The 14,930-nt window shown below is 38.3% G+C and overlaps 1 protein-coding gene across 1 annotated transcript in view; it reads left to right on the forward strand.

Annotated features, from left to right (window-relative positions):
- Positions 1-14,930, forward strand: part of LOC150083078 (uncharacterized) — a 305,874-nt gene that overhangs the window by 165,176 nt on the left and 125,768 nt on the right. The window contains exons 6-7 of the mRNA XM_090377773.1: positions 3,774-3,867; positions 9,429-9,533. Coding sequence (XP_090233899.1) covers positions 3,774-3,867; positions 9,429-9,533 — 199 coding nt within the window. The remainder of the gene's footprint in view (positions 1-3,773; positions 3,868-9,428; positions 9,534-14,930) is intronic.

The following is a 14,930-nucleotide window of genomic DNA, read 5'->3' on the forward strand; positions in this document are numbered from 1 at the left end:
GTCCTGAACAAATAAATTACACGTAGCTGATAGTGCTGTTTTCATTCAATCATTTATTGTCCTTCAAAATTTTGGATTATATAAAAATTCGGCTGGCTAAAAATTGTCCTTCCCATAGGATACGGATCGGACAATCTGGTGTCACTCAAAATAAAATATTGTAAAACATCTGTTACAACTATGCATCCACTAAGATATCGTAAAAGCTCTCTTATTTGAGCTTAAATTTCATGTCTAAAAACAAGAAGTCACAGGGACTCTTGGCAGAAACTGCTGAATAGAAAACCATCAGAGGTTGTTCTTTTGAATCGTTCATTTAAAAAATATGGCAGAACACATCTGTGCTACACAGTATCATGCCTACAATGGAGAATGGTGTACGAGATAAACTGCCAAGAAAGCATCTGTAACCACCTAGCTGGTAGAAACATTGTACCATTATCGATAACTTGGTACCTCGAATACGGTTTACGTTGTGAGCTGTTCAATGTGATCCTTTGCAGCTTTCACAGCGATTAAGATCGTTGTCCTGCCCCACCATATGAACGATTTCAGGATATTCAAATATCATCGAGACGAGAGGAATTTTATGGACTTTTCTCAACCGTGGCCGAGTAAGTCAAAACTCAAGGTTTTTCATCTAGAAAAACAGGAAACGATCATACAATACGCACACAGTTTATAGACATTATACTGAATGCTCATGGCCTTAGCTGCCACGATGGTAATGATAAACAAGTAGCAAATCTGGTCACTGGTAGCTTCCTTTAGCACTTTAGTGCATTTTTTCTCGGTATCTTCTGTCCGTCGTATTTGTAAACACTGTCAATCTTCCTATTACGGTCATAATATATTCGTGAAAAGTCGAGATGTATACGAATAAGCCTTAAAGTAGAAAATATTTTTTTCTATACATGTAATATTATAAAAACTTGTGGTACGTAGCAGACATGACGCGCTTTCAAATAGATCCGAAACCCTCACCTACTATAAAATGCTTATTAGCGGCCTATTTTTATTTTTTTTTTATTTACTATCAGTTTATTAACACAAGGTTCTCCAGTAATATTAATCTGCGTTGTTTTCAGATAAAGAAGTGTCTCATTTGCGTTATTTGTTTTCAGACATTATTAAACGTATTTAACTAAATAATGCACGAACAAACAACCAGTTTTTTTTTAATAACGACGATTTAGGCGGATGAACAAGAATAGACTGACAACCCGTACTTTTAGATACGTATTAAAATGTCAAAATTACGTTTCCATACAGATTTGTGTTTATTTTCAATTGCGGACATCACACAAATACATCACAGCTGTCTCTAAATAAATGAGAACGCCATTTTTCGGTTTAATTTCGTTAATTTGAATCACCAATATATTATTAACAATCTTCATCTGTTTTTGTTTCTTTTCTTTGTGTGTCTAAGCAGATAATTTTGCCGAAAATAAAAATCAGAGCAGCCAGAATTATATTCCAAGAAAGGAGGTATTTGGTTCTCGGATCCCTGCACTTTCAGTTTAACAGGAAATCGAGAATTAATTATTCATTGACGTTGCATCCATTAAATTACCAACTTATCTAGGTTCAGGGCTATATATATCCTCGGCTACGCTTTGCTAATAATTAACAATTGCTTGAACCTTTTGCTGGGCTAAATTCAATGGAATGCTCTCACGAATAAGTAAAATATTAGTTGCAATGAGAAGGCTTACAACGAGAATTTCGGCGTGTGGACTACATTGAGGTCGGGCTAGTACTGTTAATTCGATGCGCCTGTCACAGAACACTGGAAGGGTGACTCTACACCAAAGAAGACAGTTTCTGCAGAAATGTAGAGTGTAATGCAGGATCAACTTTGAAAGTAAAATCCAGCATCCTCGAGATGAATGGCGAAAAAGCGATTCGTGCAAATTTACAGCTAATGTATTGACATCCCTTTTTCTAAGAGATAAAGCAAGAAGAACTGCAAGAATTTGCCATCGCAGCAGAGCGAAATGCAGGTTTATTAACTGCATACGTCATATCAACGCTGCAGTAACGTCGGATGTCAAGGCAGACATCTTGATAGAAAATGGCGCTTCGCCTCGCATCATTAGAGATAAAAAGCAATCCTGAAGAAAGCTTCCGAGATACGGTCATTCATTTCCTTGTGAGTAGCTGCGCAATTCGCCTGACGCTTGCTCACATCTGTTTATGGGATTTACGTGCCATCTCAGATGCACTGTGGGCACCCACAGCACTAATGAATGTGCAGCTGGACATTCGAACTTTCGTTCAATGAAGTGGCGAATATTTTGTGACGGTATCATCAACTGCAGTGCGCTGTAGACATTGATCGTGCTGTGTTGATCTTCACCTGCAGTGTAGATTAATAATTTTGCCTTCAGCACGAATTTGACAACGCAAGTTCTCAATATGCGCACTTAGGAAAGAACACGGAACAAAACTTGCAGATTTTTACCTTTCAAATCTTGAGCGCATGTCCTCCTGAACATCCGTACATATTTAGACTCGCCACTACTAGTAAATGTAGACAAACAACGTAATTTAACGCATGGATGACATATCGAATTGCGAAACCTGAGAATGATATTTGAAAAAAAATTGTATATACTTATACGACGCACTGAAGTTATATTTTTCAATTCGTTGGATAACATTACGTGAGATGATCATCGGTTCTGCAATTTTGTGTGCTGGGCCGCAAAACAGAGTGAAAATTTTCTCAATAATGAATTCACAAAGTGTTAAACTTTGATGCCCTTTTACTATTTCGGAATCGGACAATTGAGATTACTTTAAAAGTTAAAACCCTGGAGCGTATCAAAGAAGCTAACATAGCCTTTCTTGATAATCTTTTAAGTAGTTTCCTCCTCTAGAGATAGTCGGGTTTGTCCCCTTAATATCAGCGAGACACAGGATGCATTCCACTGCTCAGAACGCTTCTTACTAGATCGCAACAAATGGACACGTTACTCTCCATTTGAGAGTTGCACCCAATTAATCTCCTCAAAGTCGACTGTCAGAAATGCGGTTCCAGTAGGACTCATAAGAAAGAAAGCATCAGTAAAGCAAAGCATTGAAATCAACCAATAATATTTAGAGGGCTAGCCAAACATGAAAATTGAAGCCATTCTCCACATCAATCATGATAAGAAGTTGGGTGTTGGATTAGTCTCATAATTGTATTCTAATCTTACTTAACTCTGTATAACAGTCTCATCTTATTAGTCATAATTATGTCTTAGAATTTAAAATTTTTCCAACGCTTACTGTAATGATCTGGTACTCTAATTTCTGTTGACATCCCGAGTGCAGTTACCGATAAAACTACTTTCTCTTGGAAGATAATGAGTTTCATACGTTTATATTTCGCGTCAGAAAGGAGCGGCACTGTTAACGGTGCGGTTTTGTTCTCGCGAAGTATTCTGAAGGATTACCCCGTTTAAATCACCCGTAGACAGGGAATTCATCTTTCCCTCGCTCAATTTTCTTCTGGGTTTAAGTCTTTGATGGATTCTCCATCTGATAAAGGTTGCGATTACTCAATGTAACCCGCATTTCAGTTCAGAAACTCCATCCTGTCGCTACACAATTAATGAAACGTTAGAGACTTTAATCTCTGTTTATCAGATAGCTGACACGCTTTGAGAAAATACTAACTGGGAGTAATACATATTTGTGCTGTGTCCTGACAGCAGTGTTCCTGTGAGAAAGCCATTAATCTCTGCAACTAACACTAATGCAAGTTTCATTTTCCTCCACAGCGCAACACCCTGCACGCATCAACAGCTGGGAAGCGTCCCTAGAGCGGAAGCAGAACGCCTCGTCACCATGGCAACCAAGTTACTGGTGGCCACAGTAAGCATTTACTTTTAACTTTTCAGGAGCTATAAATAGCGCTGGTTCATTTTCAGAGATTTAATAACGTATTTAAAGGAGCTTTTTGTTTGCATTTAATCAGTATGAACGTGGTCAGTAAACTGCATGCAATATGCACTGCCGCGATAGAAACATAAGCATGATGTACGCATGCGTTTCTGTTGAATTGAGTGTGCTACACGAATTTACTTTAAAGTAACATTTTTGTATGATTTTTAGTGCTAAACCGGTATGTGTTCTCTTTTTGCATTGTTTCCACAGGCTTAAACTGATTAATTTGTCCTCCACCTCTCCCCCCTCGATTGTTCCTTAAATTTTACACCGCAGAATAGTCTTTTCGATGCATTTTTCTTTTTATCCGCAATGTGATATAAATAACAACGTTCAAACAGATGTTCGTGATTTTAGGCAAGAAAAAACAGATTACTCACTGAATGCTCCACCGCATCATGCAGGGATTGGAATTGAACTGTCTGGAACAGATTTTCATGAAGGATGAACCAGAAGAATATGCCTTCCAATTATATAAGCAATAACCAAAGTATCGCATGCTTTAAGATGGGACAAAATATTCGGTGGAAGCAAAAAACAAACAAAAAAACAGTAATTGTTTAGTGGGTAAAATGGGAGATTAGCTGAGATGGAGAGGGAACGCGTGCGAAAGTGTCGAAATGAACTCCTCTGTGTTCGACCAGGGTGGATGGCTTCTGCTTGCACTTAACAGAATTGTGAATGGTGTAGCTGGCTTGACTGGTGTTGTTGAAAACTGTTTTCACAGAATAATAGCACACTGAGTGTGAAAATAACTGGTCCACGCAATTTTTCAATTTGGGTATCGTTATTGAAAAGCTGCTTCAGTTGCCAAAGAGTAGCATTACAGCGATATAAAAGCATAATCAGTGACGTTGTAATTATCTCTTCAGAGGCATTTTTCCAAGAGGAGTCGATCTCATTGTTTTGTCAAAAATTTACTTCGCCACCACCAATTCATTTAAGTACTGGATACTTTTTTGTAATTCTTGATTAATCGTTGGTTAGGTCAATTTGACTTTACTTTTTGAAGGCGTATCTGTATCGCTTAAAATAAATTGGAAAAGTCCTCAGATGAACTGCATGGCAGATACGATTCAGCGTTTTTACTTAGAGGTTTCGTGTGAGATCCTCTGCTCTTGCAGAAAGTAAATGAACCTGTCATTTCCTACCCATAAAATCTCCAATATCGACACCAGAAAAAACGATCGCATTAGTATTACTGACAGACCCAGTGGATAAGACTTGATATAGATGCCTAATTCTAGAAGAGGTACGCGGGAGGACATTCTTCTTCTTAAGAAATTCAGCACATATAAGAACAGCAATAATGTGCAACGCATATAAACAGACCTACTAAGAACAAAAATATTCCGATATCTCGGTTAGCACATACACGTCATATAGAAAGAAACAAGGGACCTTTACTGAACTGAAAACGCGTCAATTCTGATGACAAATAAATGGAAGACAGAATATTAGCGGATGCTGCCGCTTTCTTCATTTCTCCTTAGCAAGAGAGCGAATGTTTAGTCCGAAAATCAAACTTCCTCCTCCTCCTCGTAATTAATTTAGTGAGGTGTTGCGATAAAATGAAGTAATAATTATGAGAACAGCATTGTTCAGCTTTATTGCACTGCCTGTTTTCTGAATGACACTTTTCTTTCCAGCGGCGATTCTTTCCCTTCCCCCACCACTATTCATCGGTCGTTTGAGGGGTTCACAAAGAATTTAATTTACAAAAGAGCAATTTCCGTTTCTGAAGCGCTCGTCGAATCTGAAAAATAATGACAATAAAAGTTTTCCTACCACATGCAGTTCCCGACTGTCGCTGTGGTCCCATTCACGTTCTTTAGTGGACACACCTGATTGCATTTGCCGATATTAGCAATTCGTTCTCGGAATGTAGTTTGGTAATCTCGTCACTGGAAACACATAAGACACACCGATTTATGGGCAGAAATATTTGTTCGAATAATAGTGTTGTCAACAAAGTGATCAGTCTGCAGTGTAATCTTTAAAGATTAGATTAAAGAAATAGTTGCTAGGCATGGCTTTCTCACCTTATTTTTTTATATATAGGGATAATACAGGCCCCTTTGAACACTGAAGGGCAACAACCATACAGAAGACAATAATTGAAGAGGTTTATAAGAATTGGTGCTAGAAAGGAACTACTTTTCTTGAAGAAAAGAGCAGGGAGGGTATCAGTGCCAGGAGCAGTGAAATCTTTAAGAGGAAAAATGCCCAACTTGGATATTATCAACAGTGAGGACTTAAAAGGGACTTTCTATTTGGGAGAACGAAGTTTATAAATGGTTATCAATGCCACTAGGAAAGTTGATTGAGATATTTGAATTCTAGATCTCGATAGCTGTTTGAGATAGCACCATAAAGATTTCAAATTAATTTCGAGTAAGTTAAGCTTCTACTGAGTGAAGATAATTAGAAAATTGAGATTTCTTAACATGACGTCAAAGAGAAGATAAAGAAAGAAAATGAAATTCTCACTCTTAGAAATTGTGAAGCGAGTTGATTCATGGGTTAAAACTAAATCAATGTAAGAAGAGTTCAGGAATGGGGAAGATACAAATTTTAGTTAGGACATTACTAAGTCAAATGCTGCAGGATTCATGCTTTAGCCAATGAATTTGGTGAGCGGTTCAGATCAAAGGCAATTGGGATATTAAAATCACCTAAAATGAGTGGTATTTCTTTTGGAAGCTTCGAAAAATTGCCTCATCTATAATATTCTGTAATTGTTGAATGGTTGATAAAGAAACTGGGAGAGAAAAATAATAAAAAAAACATAAACAGAAGAAGAAGAAGCAGCTTTCCTGCCTAGTTAACTAATAACGAGATACTTCAATGGAAGAATGTTTTGTGAACTGTAGCACTTTGACAGGGTGATGGATAAAGATAGCAACACTACCACTTTTCGAGTCTCAATCAGAACGATAGACCGGAAAGGAGAGAGAAAAAAAATTCACTCTCAAGTATATATGGATGTAGCCAGGGCGACTACGGCAAAAATTTGTTGCAAAGACACAGCAGTGGTATTTAAAAACATTTCTACAATTCCATAAAAGAGTAATAATGAGTATCTTGATATACAAAGAGAAGATAATTGCTAGTTAGGATGAATAAGTCTCAGAAGATGAGCAGCAGTGCTTGAAGATGTGCAAGGCTTAATGATAGCATCAATTGGCCAGATATCCGTATCTAAAATACGTGCTGTTCAGGTGATTTACTTAATATTAGAAACGAAGCATAGTCAAGATGACTTCCTCACAGAAGTATGAAGACCCAATTCAGTGTAGAGAAAATCTCGAATATCTGAACGATCTATGGAAGGAGCAACCGACTGACCAAAGACCGAACTTGACAAGGGACAGCTTGAAATTTAGAGATCTTGTTGGTTCCGAAGGCGAAGAGTGGCGCTCTAGTTCTGTTAAATGAACAACGAGACATATCAACTGATATTGGTGACTGTGTATTAGATAGATGCTGATTAAAGCTGGTAGGTTGAAGACTGTTTGTAGGAACTGAGGGTAAAAACTGACCTGCTGAAGTGACGGCTGACATGCTTTCGTAGGGTTATTGGGCATGCAGACTCCGGAAAAGCGAGTACAATCAAGACTTATATTTGAATACATGGCGGAGAGCTTAATATTGCCTGATAAGGGTGAATAACACTTGATTAGAAGTAGATTTGCCTTCCAAGTATGGTGGTAATGAGGTGTCAGGACATATATTCAGTTAATTCACAGTACCACTGAAGGACACCTGCTTACTATTTAAGATAAGAACAGGTGCTTTGCGATCCATCTTGTTAGACTCTTTCATATTAAAAAGAATTAGCATGGAAGGCTGATCGATAGTATTTGTAGGCTTTAGACAGTAGTCTCACAGTGTGACGGTTTTATACGGGAAGAGGATGAGACCGAAGCTTGAATAATTTCAGGACCGGTCACCGATTCATGTCTGGGAGTCTTGGAAAGAACAATTTTGCAGAGGTAATCAATTCTGTTTAGATGAGGTGAAACAGATGAGATTGTAGAATAAGAGGCCCATCAGAAAGTGATGTGGATCGAAGATAAGGCGACGATTGATAAATTACCGAATGAGAGACTCAGAACACGACAATAGAGGAAGAAGTAAAGTAGCACTTAAAACAGATGTGAGAATCAGAGCTCTGGCGTATAGAAATATCGTTGAGGCAACGCTGACATACATAGTTTTTACAGAGTGCACTGAACTGCAGTAAAACATTATAGGAACAGCAGACGAGGTGAAATGACAAATGCAGTCTTCAGTTATGGTATAACTGGAACGAAATTCTAAGTGAGTCGTGATGAGAATCCATTTTGTGCATTTATAAGGAAAATCATTATGATTTTCTACTACGTTTTGTACTTTTTGAAGTACCTTATTCATTGCTCCCATGGGGTAACTATTACAGCAATTTTCCTTTCGAAAAGGCTATATAATAAAACGTTCCCGTGCTGAGAGATAGCATTTCAGATGAGTTTTTCGATAGTTCGTCTTGCAAGCTTTGGAACTGTTTGCTGGATGCAGCATTGACAGCGTCACACCATTCTCTGACAGAATTAAGTTCATAAAGACAAGCTTCAAGTCATCTAAGTGACTGATTAAACCTTTTTTCTTCGATGAACGAAAATTAGAAGAATAAGTGAAAGATCTAGAGATGGGGAGGCAGTCTCCACACTTCTAACGGTTACAGGCTCTTCTAAATGGTTTACGATTGGCAGGAATGGAGCTGAGACAATAGAAGTGCTGCCAGATCTACAAGATAGGCATTCATCTCGCATAGAGTGGTCTCAGATAACCATATTCAAAGAAATAAAAAATAAATATTAATAATGCAGCCATTGAGTGCGATTGACCAAAATTTGTAGTGTATTTATACCCAGCTATTTACTTAAAAGAAATCGAGTCTAATATCAGTAAGGCTTAGTTCAGAGATGGTCAAACAAAGGCGTCGGTGATTTCACAGTTGGGTCTAGCAATATTATGGAAGTAAACTGATATGAAAACTTACGAAATTTATAACATGTTTAGGGAACAAATTACTGCTAAACACTTCATGAATACTGAATTAAATTTAGCACATTGAATACTCTTAGAAGAATGAACAACGCGCACACTAAAAATATCAACCATATGAACAGGATGCCAGAAATAACCTTGAAAGGCTACTACACCTACATTCATCCCCATATGCACGAAAGGGTTCCTTACTACTCGAAAATAATCCCTCAGCCTTTGATGTTTATTTGATTCCGATGCTGAGATGATCACCCGGTCCTGCCGAGTGATGCGAAAACCTTCCTTTTTTTTTTTTTTTTTTTTTTTTAAAGGGCCTGACTTGAGTACACGTCAAAACTTTTTCTTTGAGCACATTTATCTTTCTTTATTTTCTTGTTGTTACCATAACAACCTGCAGGTGTCATCGCAAAACTCATAGAGATCATTATCTTTTCTGATAGGAGACGCTACTGACAACGGAAAGCCTACCGACCTCAAAAGCGGAAGAATCTCGCGAATCAGCAAAGACAAAGGACAGTACTGTGCAGCGAGCCACCAAAGACAATGTAAGTACCAAAGCTTAGACATTGTAACAAAGGTGTAAAATGCCCTCACGAAATGTTTCGTTATGTAGATAAATTATTAATTCAATAAAAAGTTGCGATCAAAATGTCTTTAAATGGAAGAAAAACGCACAAAAAAAGAAAGTGCCATTTCTTCCATTTTATACTCCACAGTCATTCAGAGAAAACCAACTTATAGTTAAAACAGTTTCAGAAACCTTCGTCAGATTTGATGAATTCAAATATGATGGAGGTTTCAACTGGAGTGATGTACTAGGATGCTCAATGATTCCTTTTCCAAAGGAATAATTATTGCATTTCTTTACCCTCAAATACCAAAAATTCTTCCACGCATTACGAAGTTAAACATTTATTCTGAAACTGCTGCGCTTTGTATGTTTGTACTGCGATTCTTTGTCTCCCGCTACGTTATAAAATGAAATATTTCACGAGAATAGTTCGAAGTTTGTTCGAGGATAATCTAAACTGTCAGTATGAACAGTAAACACGTTCTGACTAAGGATCCTGCTGCTTGAAAAGTGAAGCTCGTGTGATATCATTATGATATACTGTAGTATGATTCCTTACGTAAGTGTGCGCGTATACGCGCGCGAGATGGACGGGATATTTAGGATATTGCAGTTATCCCAATAAACCAATGATATACTGCTGCTGCTGTTCGATTATTAAGGGCTTGTTGGAGAAGCGAATGAATGTGTGACACAGGTGGAGAAATGCATTTCTGTTTGAGTCATCAGTTCTTTCCTCTTGTCAGATTGTTTAAACTGTAAAGGCAATCAGTGGTACATTCGATTGATTTAAAATTTGAACAAATAAAGCATTTTCTTAATCCTCAGAAAACCTAAAAATGAATATGTTGTTATCGCTTGAAAAGAAGGAATGGGATTTTTGGAAATCACATTTATTTATAAATTTTCTTTAAAACGCGAAGCTTTAAGGCAATTCTGAAGAATAGGACACCGAGAATCATTTCAGCAGCGTGATTTCCCAATCACTTGTCAAATATTCAACATGACTTATCAAGTTAATTCAGAAAACTGCCGGTTGTCACTTTTCTCATGTAAATTTATTTAACCGCTTGTTTTTTCCATTTAAAAATGTGAATAAAGTAGAAAGCCAGAGGAATCTTACAATAGTTTGTTTATACAAGTGAGCAAACACAGAGATACAGAGCTAAGCTACTTTGAGAAGTTACAAACGATAACGATATTAAAACGAAAAAGGACTACACATTGAACAGAACATAAAATGACATCGGCTAACTAGGACCAGCACTTACACAATTGTGCTTTACAAACAGAAAGATAGGCCAAGATGCCATCGCGATATGCCTTGTCGATGTTGAGTGAGTTGAGTGTCCCTTGAAATTCTGTAATCTTTGGAGTCTTGAGCACAAGGAGGGGGTACTGTGGAGATGTCTTTCTAGCGAATACCAACCAGCCATGTTCCAGATGTTGATGTGATCACGCTTAGATGAGCACAGATGAAGGAATGCGTTTATTTTCCTCACATAGGCACTGTGAGAGTGTATTGCAGGTTGGAGCAGAGTGCAGATTTAGATGTCGTGTAGATCTTGTGAGACCACAAGTTGGCCCACTTCAGCACCCAGAATTCGAGGCCCCATAGTTTCCTGAGGCTGATGGGTGGTGCCGCCGACCAAACTTCCACGGAATCGGACAGCGCACTACTGAAGTAAGTTGCGAGGTATTTCTTGATTATTGTGAGTTTTGCACAGATCTATTTTCATTCCCCAGAAGGCTCCCAGAGCTTTGGAATACTGAGCTTGGATTTGTTGTTTATAGGTGAGGTTCGCAACAAGGATTACTCCTAGGAATTTGACACTGTCTGTGGGAGTCAGAACATTTCTTGCCAATTCCGGAAGTAGAGAAGATATACTGATTTTCAAAGGGAAAATTAAGCAAATTAAAAAGGAGTATTTTTTAATCATCATAAATATTTTTATATAACCGGTTGTTCTTTTAACTACTGTAAAGGAACACAGCGAAAAGATAGCAATGCATTAAAAAAAAAACTTCTTTAAGCACTTAGAGTCAACCAGAAAATGTCATATTTAAAATTAAAAAAAAGCGGAAAAGTCGAGCTGAATAATATTAATTGACTCCGATAATTAAGTTTTGATTCCGTTAGCCACCCATAATAGGAAATTACGTTGCTGAAGTCGTTTTGGTGGCCCGTTCTGCAGAATTGTATTCTTTAAAAACAACCCTTTATGAAAATGAAAGTGAAACAGTGGGAGGCAACAAGAGAACAACCCTCTCCGGGAAGGTTGGTTCCCTTGAAAATTCAATACAGCCAAAAACGGGTGTGTAGTCGTCTGTCTACTGTATGTTCCAGGATCGGTTTTTGTTCTGTGGGGGGAAAAAATCCCACGTCCACGGCCTGAGACCGATGAAGGTTCATAGCTTATACTCCGGCACGACCACCAGGTCAGTGGAGTTTACAATAAATTAATCAATACAAATGTTAATCGTACTTAGCAGTCACGGACTTTAACCCCGGTCAACTCAAAGAGGTATGAGGTATATTGAGGGTCTAGCGGCTCCTGGGATTTCTCCCATCTCCGCGAATGTTCTATGTATCGGTGACAGTACCCTGTCAAAGCCAGAGATTTAGAAGTGTGTGGGTCATGAGTAGTGTTATATGTTGTGCCCATTGTTTATCCGGCTTATTGGCCGCCAGGCCCCTAATGGGACCAGACGTTGTCCATACCTCGCCACGTGGAGGCTAGCCGGGTGTTACCATTGAGTCAATTGTACTCTGGCAGGTCCTGCCACTTACTTTCCTGGGATTTTAGTGGCTAGGACCTAAAATAAAATTGGAACGACCGCGGTTGATTTTAAATCACTTACATTAAAGCACTAATATGGGGTTTGACGCTGAAATCGGCTAGATCAAGCTCAGGAACTGAGTGAAAGTAAACAGCCTGAGGCACGTCGCCGCAGAGCGTCCACGCAATAAAATTTATAAAGTGTTTTTAAATTTCCGTGGTTTAGAGATTATTTTGCTTCTTTATTTACTTCGTTATATAATAACGATAGGCAAATACTAACTTACCTGAGGAAATTACCTAACTCTCTCTATAATTTGGGCTTTCAATATCTGTTGTATGAAAATACTGTAGTTATTTGTGTGGCGACTGCAGTCATAGAAATGGAAATGCATTACACGTTGCGTAAGTGAATAACATTCTCGATTTTTTTGTGCAGTTTGTTTCTGACATTAACGCAAAGCCTTTGCTTTAATGCGCTTAAATACTTACTAGTCTGAGCATTTTGATGCGAACTATCCTCAGCAATAAGAGGACTCCGGGAGTTTCCTGGGTCGGGGCAATATTTAGAAACTTTTACTCCAACTACACGGCAATCCCAAAATACGATTTTATATTTATTATATGTTTATTCAAGATTTTAGCCTCGACTTTGACATCTTTAACTACATATATCATTTGAAACTTCTTGACGAGGAATCGAGTTAAAGGTACGAACGACATAATAAATTTTAATTGCGAAATTAATTAAATAATAATGATATTAGGTGTCTGATCCATTAATTGAATTATAAATACAGCCCCACTTTTATTTTGAAATTTTCTTTAGTTTTCGCTCTCGATGATTGTTTAATTTTTACATTCATTTGAATGACATTGAGGCATAAAGTGCAAGGGTGCAACGTCCCGAAGCGTGCTTGCAACACGCGAAAAGAGGACATCAATCATCACCACATTAGACCGACAGTGTCATCATCGTGTTTTGAAATGTGCGCCCACAAAATGAGAATCGGCATGAACTCGCACAGCAGGAGTGCATTAACAGAGTGCATCCACCGCGACCACAACCCTCGATGACCGCTTGTGTGCACGTCAGCTGCACATGACAGTGAAGCTACGGTTCCCATTGAACATTAGGAGTCGAAACTGCTCGCAACTTTTAAAAGTTGCGACGTCTCCTAGGTGGAAGCTCGTTCTGTCGCCGCTGATATGTACGGATGAAGACATACTAGAGGTCAAATTTGAAGTGACGAGGATTAAGATCCTGACGAGAATAGGATAATGCAATGTAAGAGTAAACCATAGTGTTTAATTCTAGACTGTTAGTCGTACAAGTAATGTATGACCAACAGAAAATTAAACACATTTGACTTTCTCTTTAAAATGAAAATTTCCTGCAGATGAGCCCTTTCAATTGGTTCTTTCCCTTCTGCAGTTTGTGAATATCTTTTCTCGATGTCTATTGATTGAACCCGATATGCTCGGCATTCCGAGGAGATATAGCGAGTGAACGCATAGCTTAAAAAGTTTAATCAAGCAATTATGATCGCTCTCCCTCATAGCAACATTTACATAATTGAATAATATGTAAATTTTACATACGATAGGGCCGTGCGGAAGGGCCCAGGTTCAAATTCCATCAGTATGGAAGAATTTTATGAGCTTTTGTCATACCGTGATTGAGTCAGTTGCTTTGCAGTGAGGTTTGCACGGTCCCCCCCTTCTCAAGTAACTGGGATTTTTCATCCAGCAAAAACAGGCAAATCATTGATAAATTTTTGGTAACATGTCTGCTGGGAGCATTTAAAAATAAAGTGCGTAGTCGTCATCTGTTTGCGTGGAATTTAACTTGCAGTTCAATTTTCGTGAAAGTTTTATATTAGACTAAAAAAATTATCCAGTTATACCAGATTTTATTCAAATTGAAATGACCAGGAATTCCTTTTTCGTTCCATACATATCGTCGAGTTTGATGTGACCGTTTATGGTTGAGTGTTCCGGTATTACTGGAAAAGTTCAGATGACGTCCAATGCTCGCCGTTTAGTGGATTTTTAGAGATAAAATAAAAACAAACAAAACACTATGGCTTCTGTGATCATGCGATCAGAAGGTGGAAAAGTGGCAATGTAAGATACCAGCTGTATTCCACTAAACACAGCAAAATCTTCTGTCGGTGGGGTGCGGTCTTCGATGTGTACGAAACAGATTCACAAGATGAACAACCGACAATGCGATCGTTTGCGTTGTTGCTGACAAAAGCCATTTTTCGTCGGCTGTCAGCGCTCGCTCTAGAAATGGCACGTGACACGAAAGCAGCGAGAAGAAAACTGATAATTTCAGAAGGTTGTTGTCTGCTGTGAGTTTATGTGGAACCGTTGTATAGACTTTATGTCGATGCAAATGAATGGTTTTCTCACTCACATTGAATCTGTCGTGAATCCGACTCGATGGCGGGCCTTCATTTCGTCAGTGGCTGTCAGTCGACCCTCATAGCGCGCATCATCGAGTGATCCATCGCCTAATTTGCATTTCTGAACCATTCTTCGACTGTACGTCGAAGAATGGTTCATAAATGGTTAAACACTATACA

The sequence above is a fragment of the Mastigoproctus giganteus genome, chromosome 7 (genome assembly GCF_048544385.1).
Source record: "Mastigoproctus giganteus isolate SK-2022 chromosome 7, ASM4854438v1, whole genome shotgun sequence".
Classification (NCBI taxonomy): domain Eukaryota; kingdom Metazoa; phylum Arthropoda; class Arachnida; order Uropygi; family Thelyphonidae; genus Mastigoproctus; species Mastigoproctus giganteus.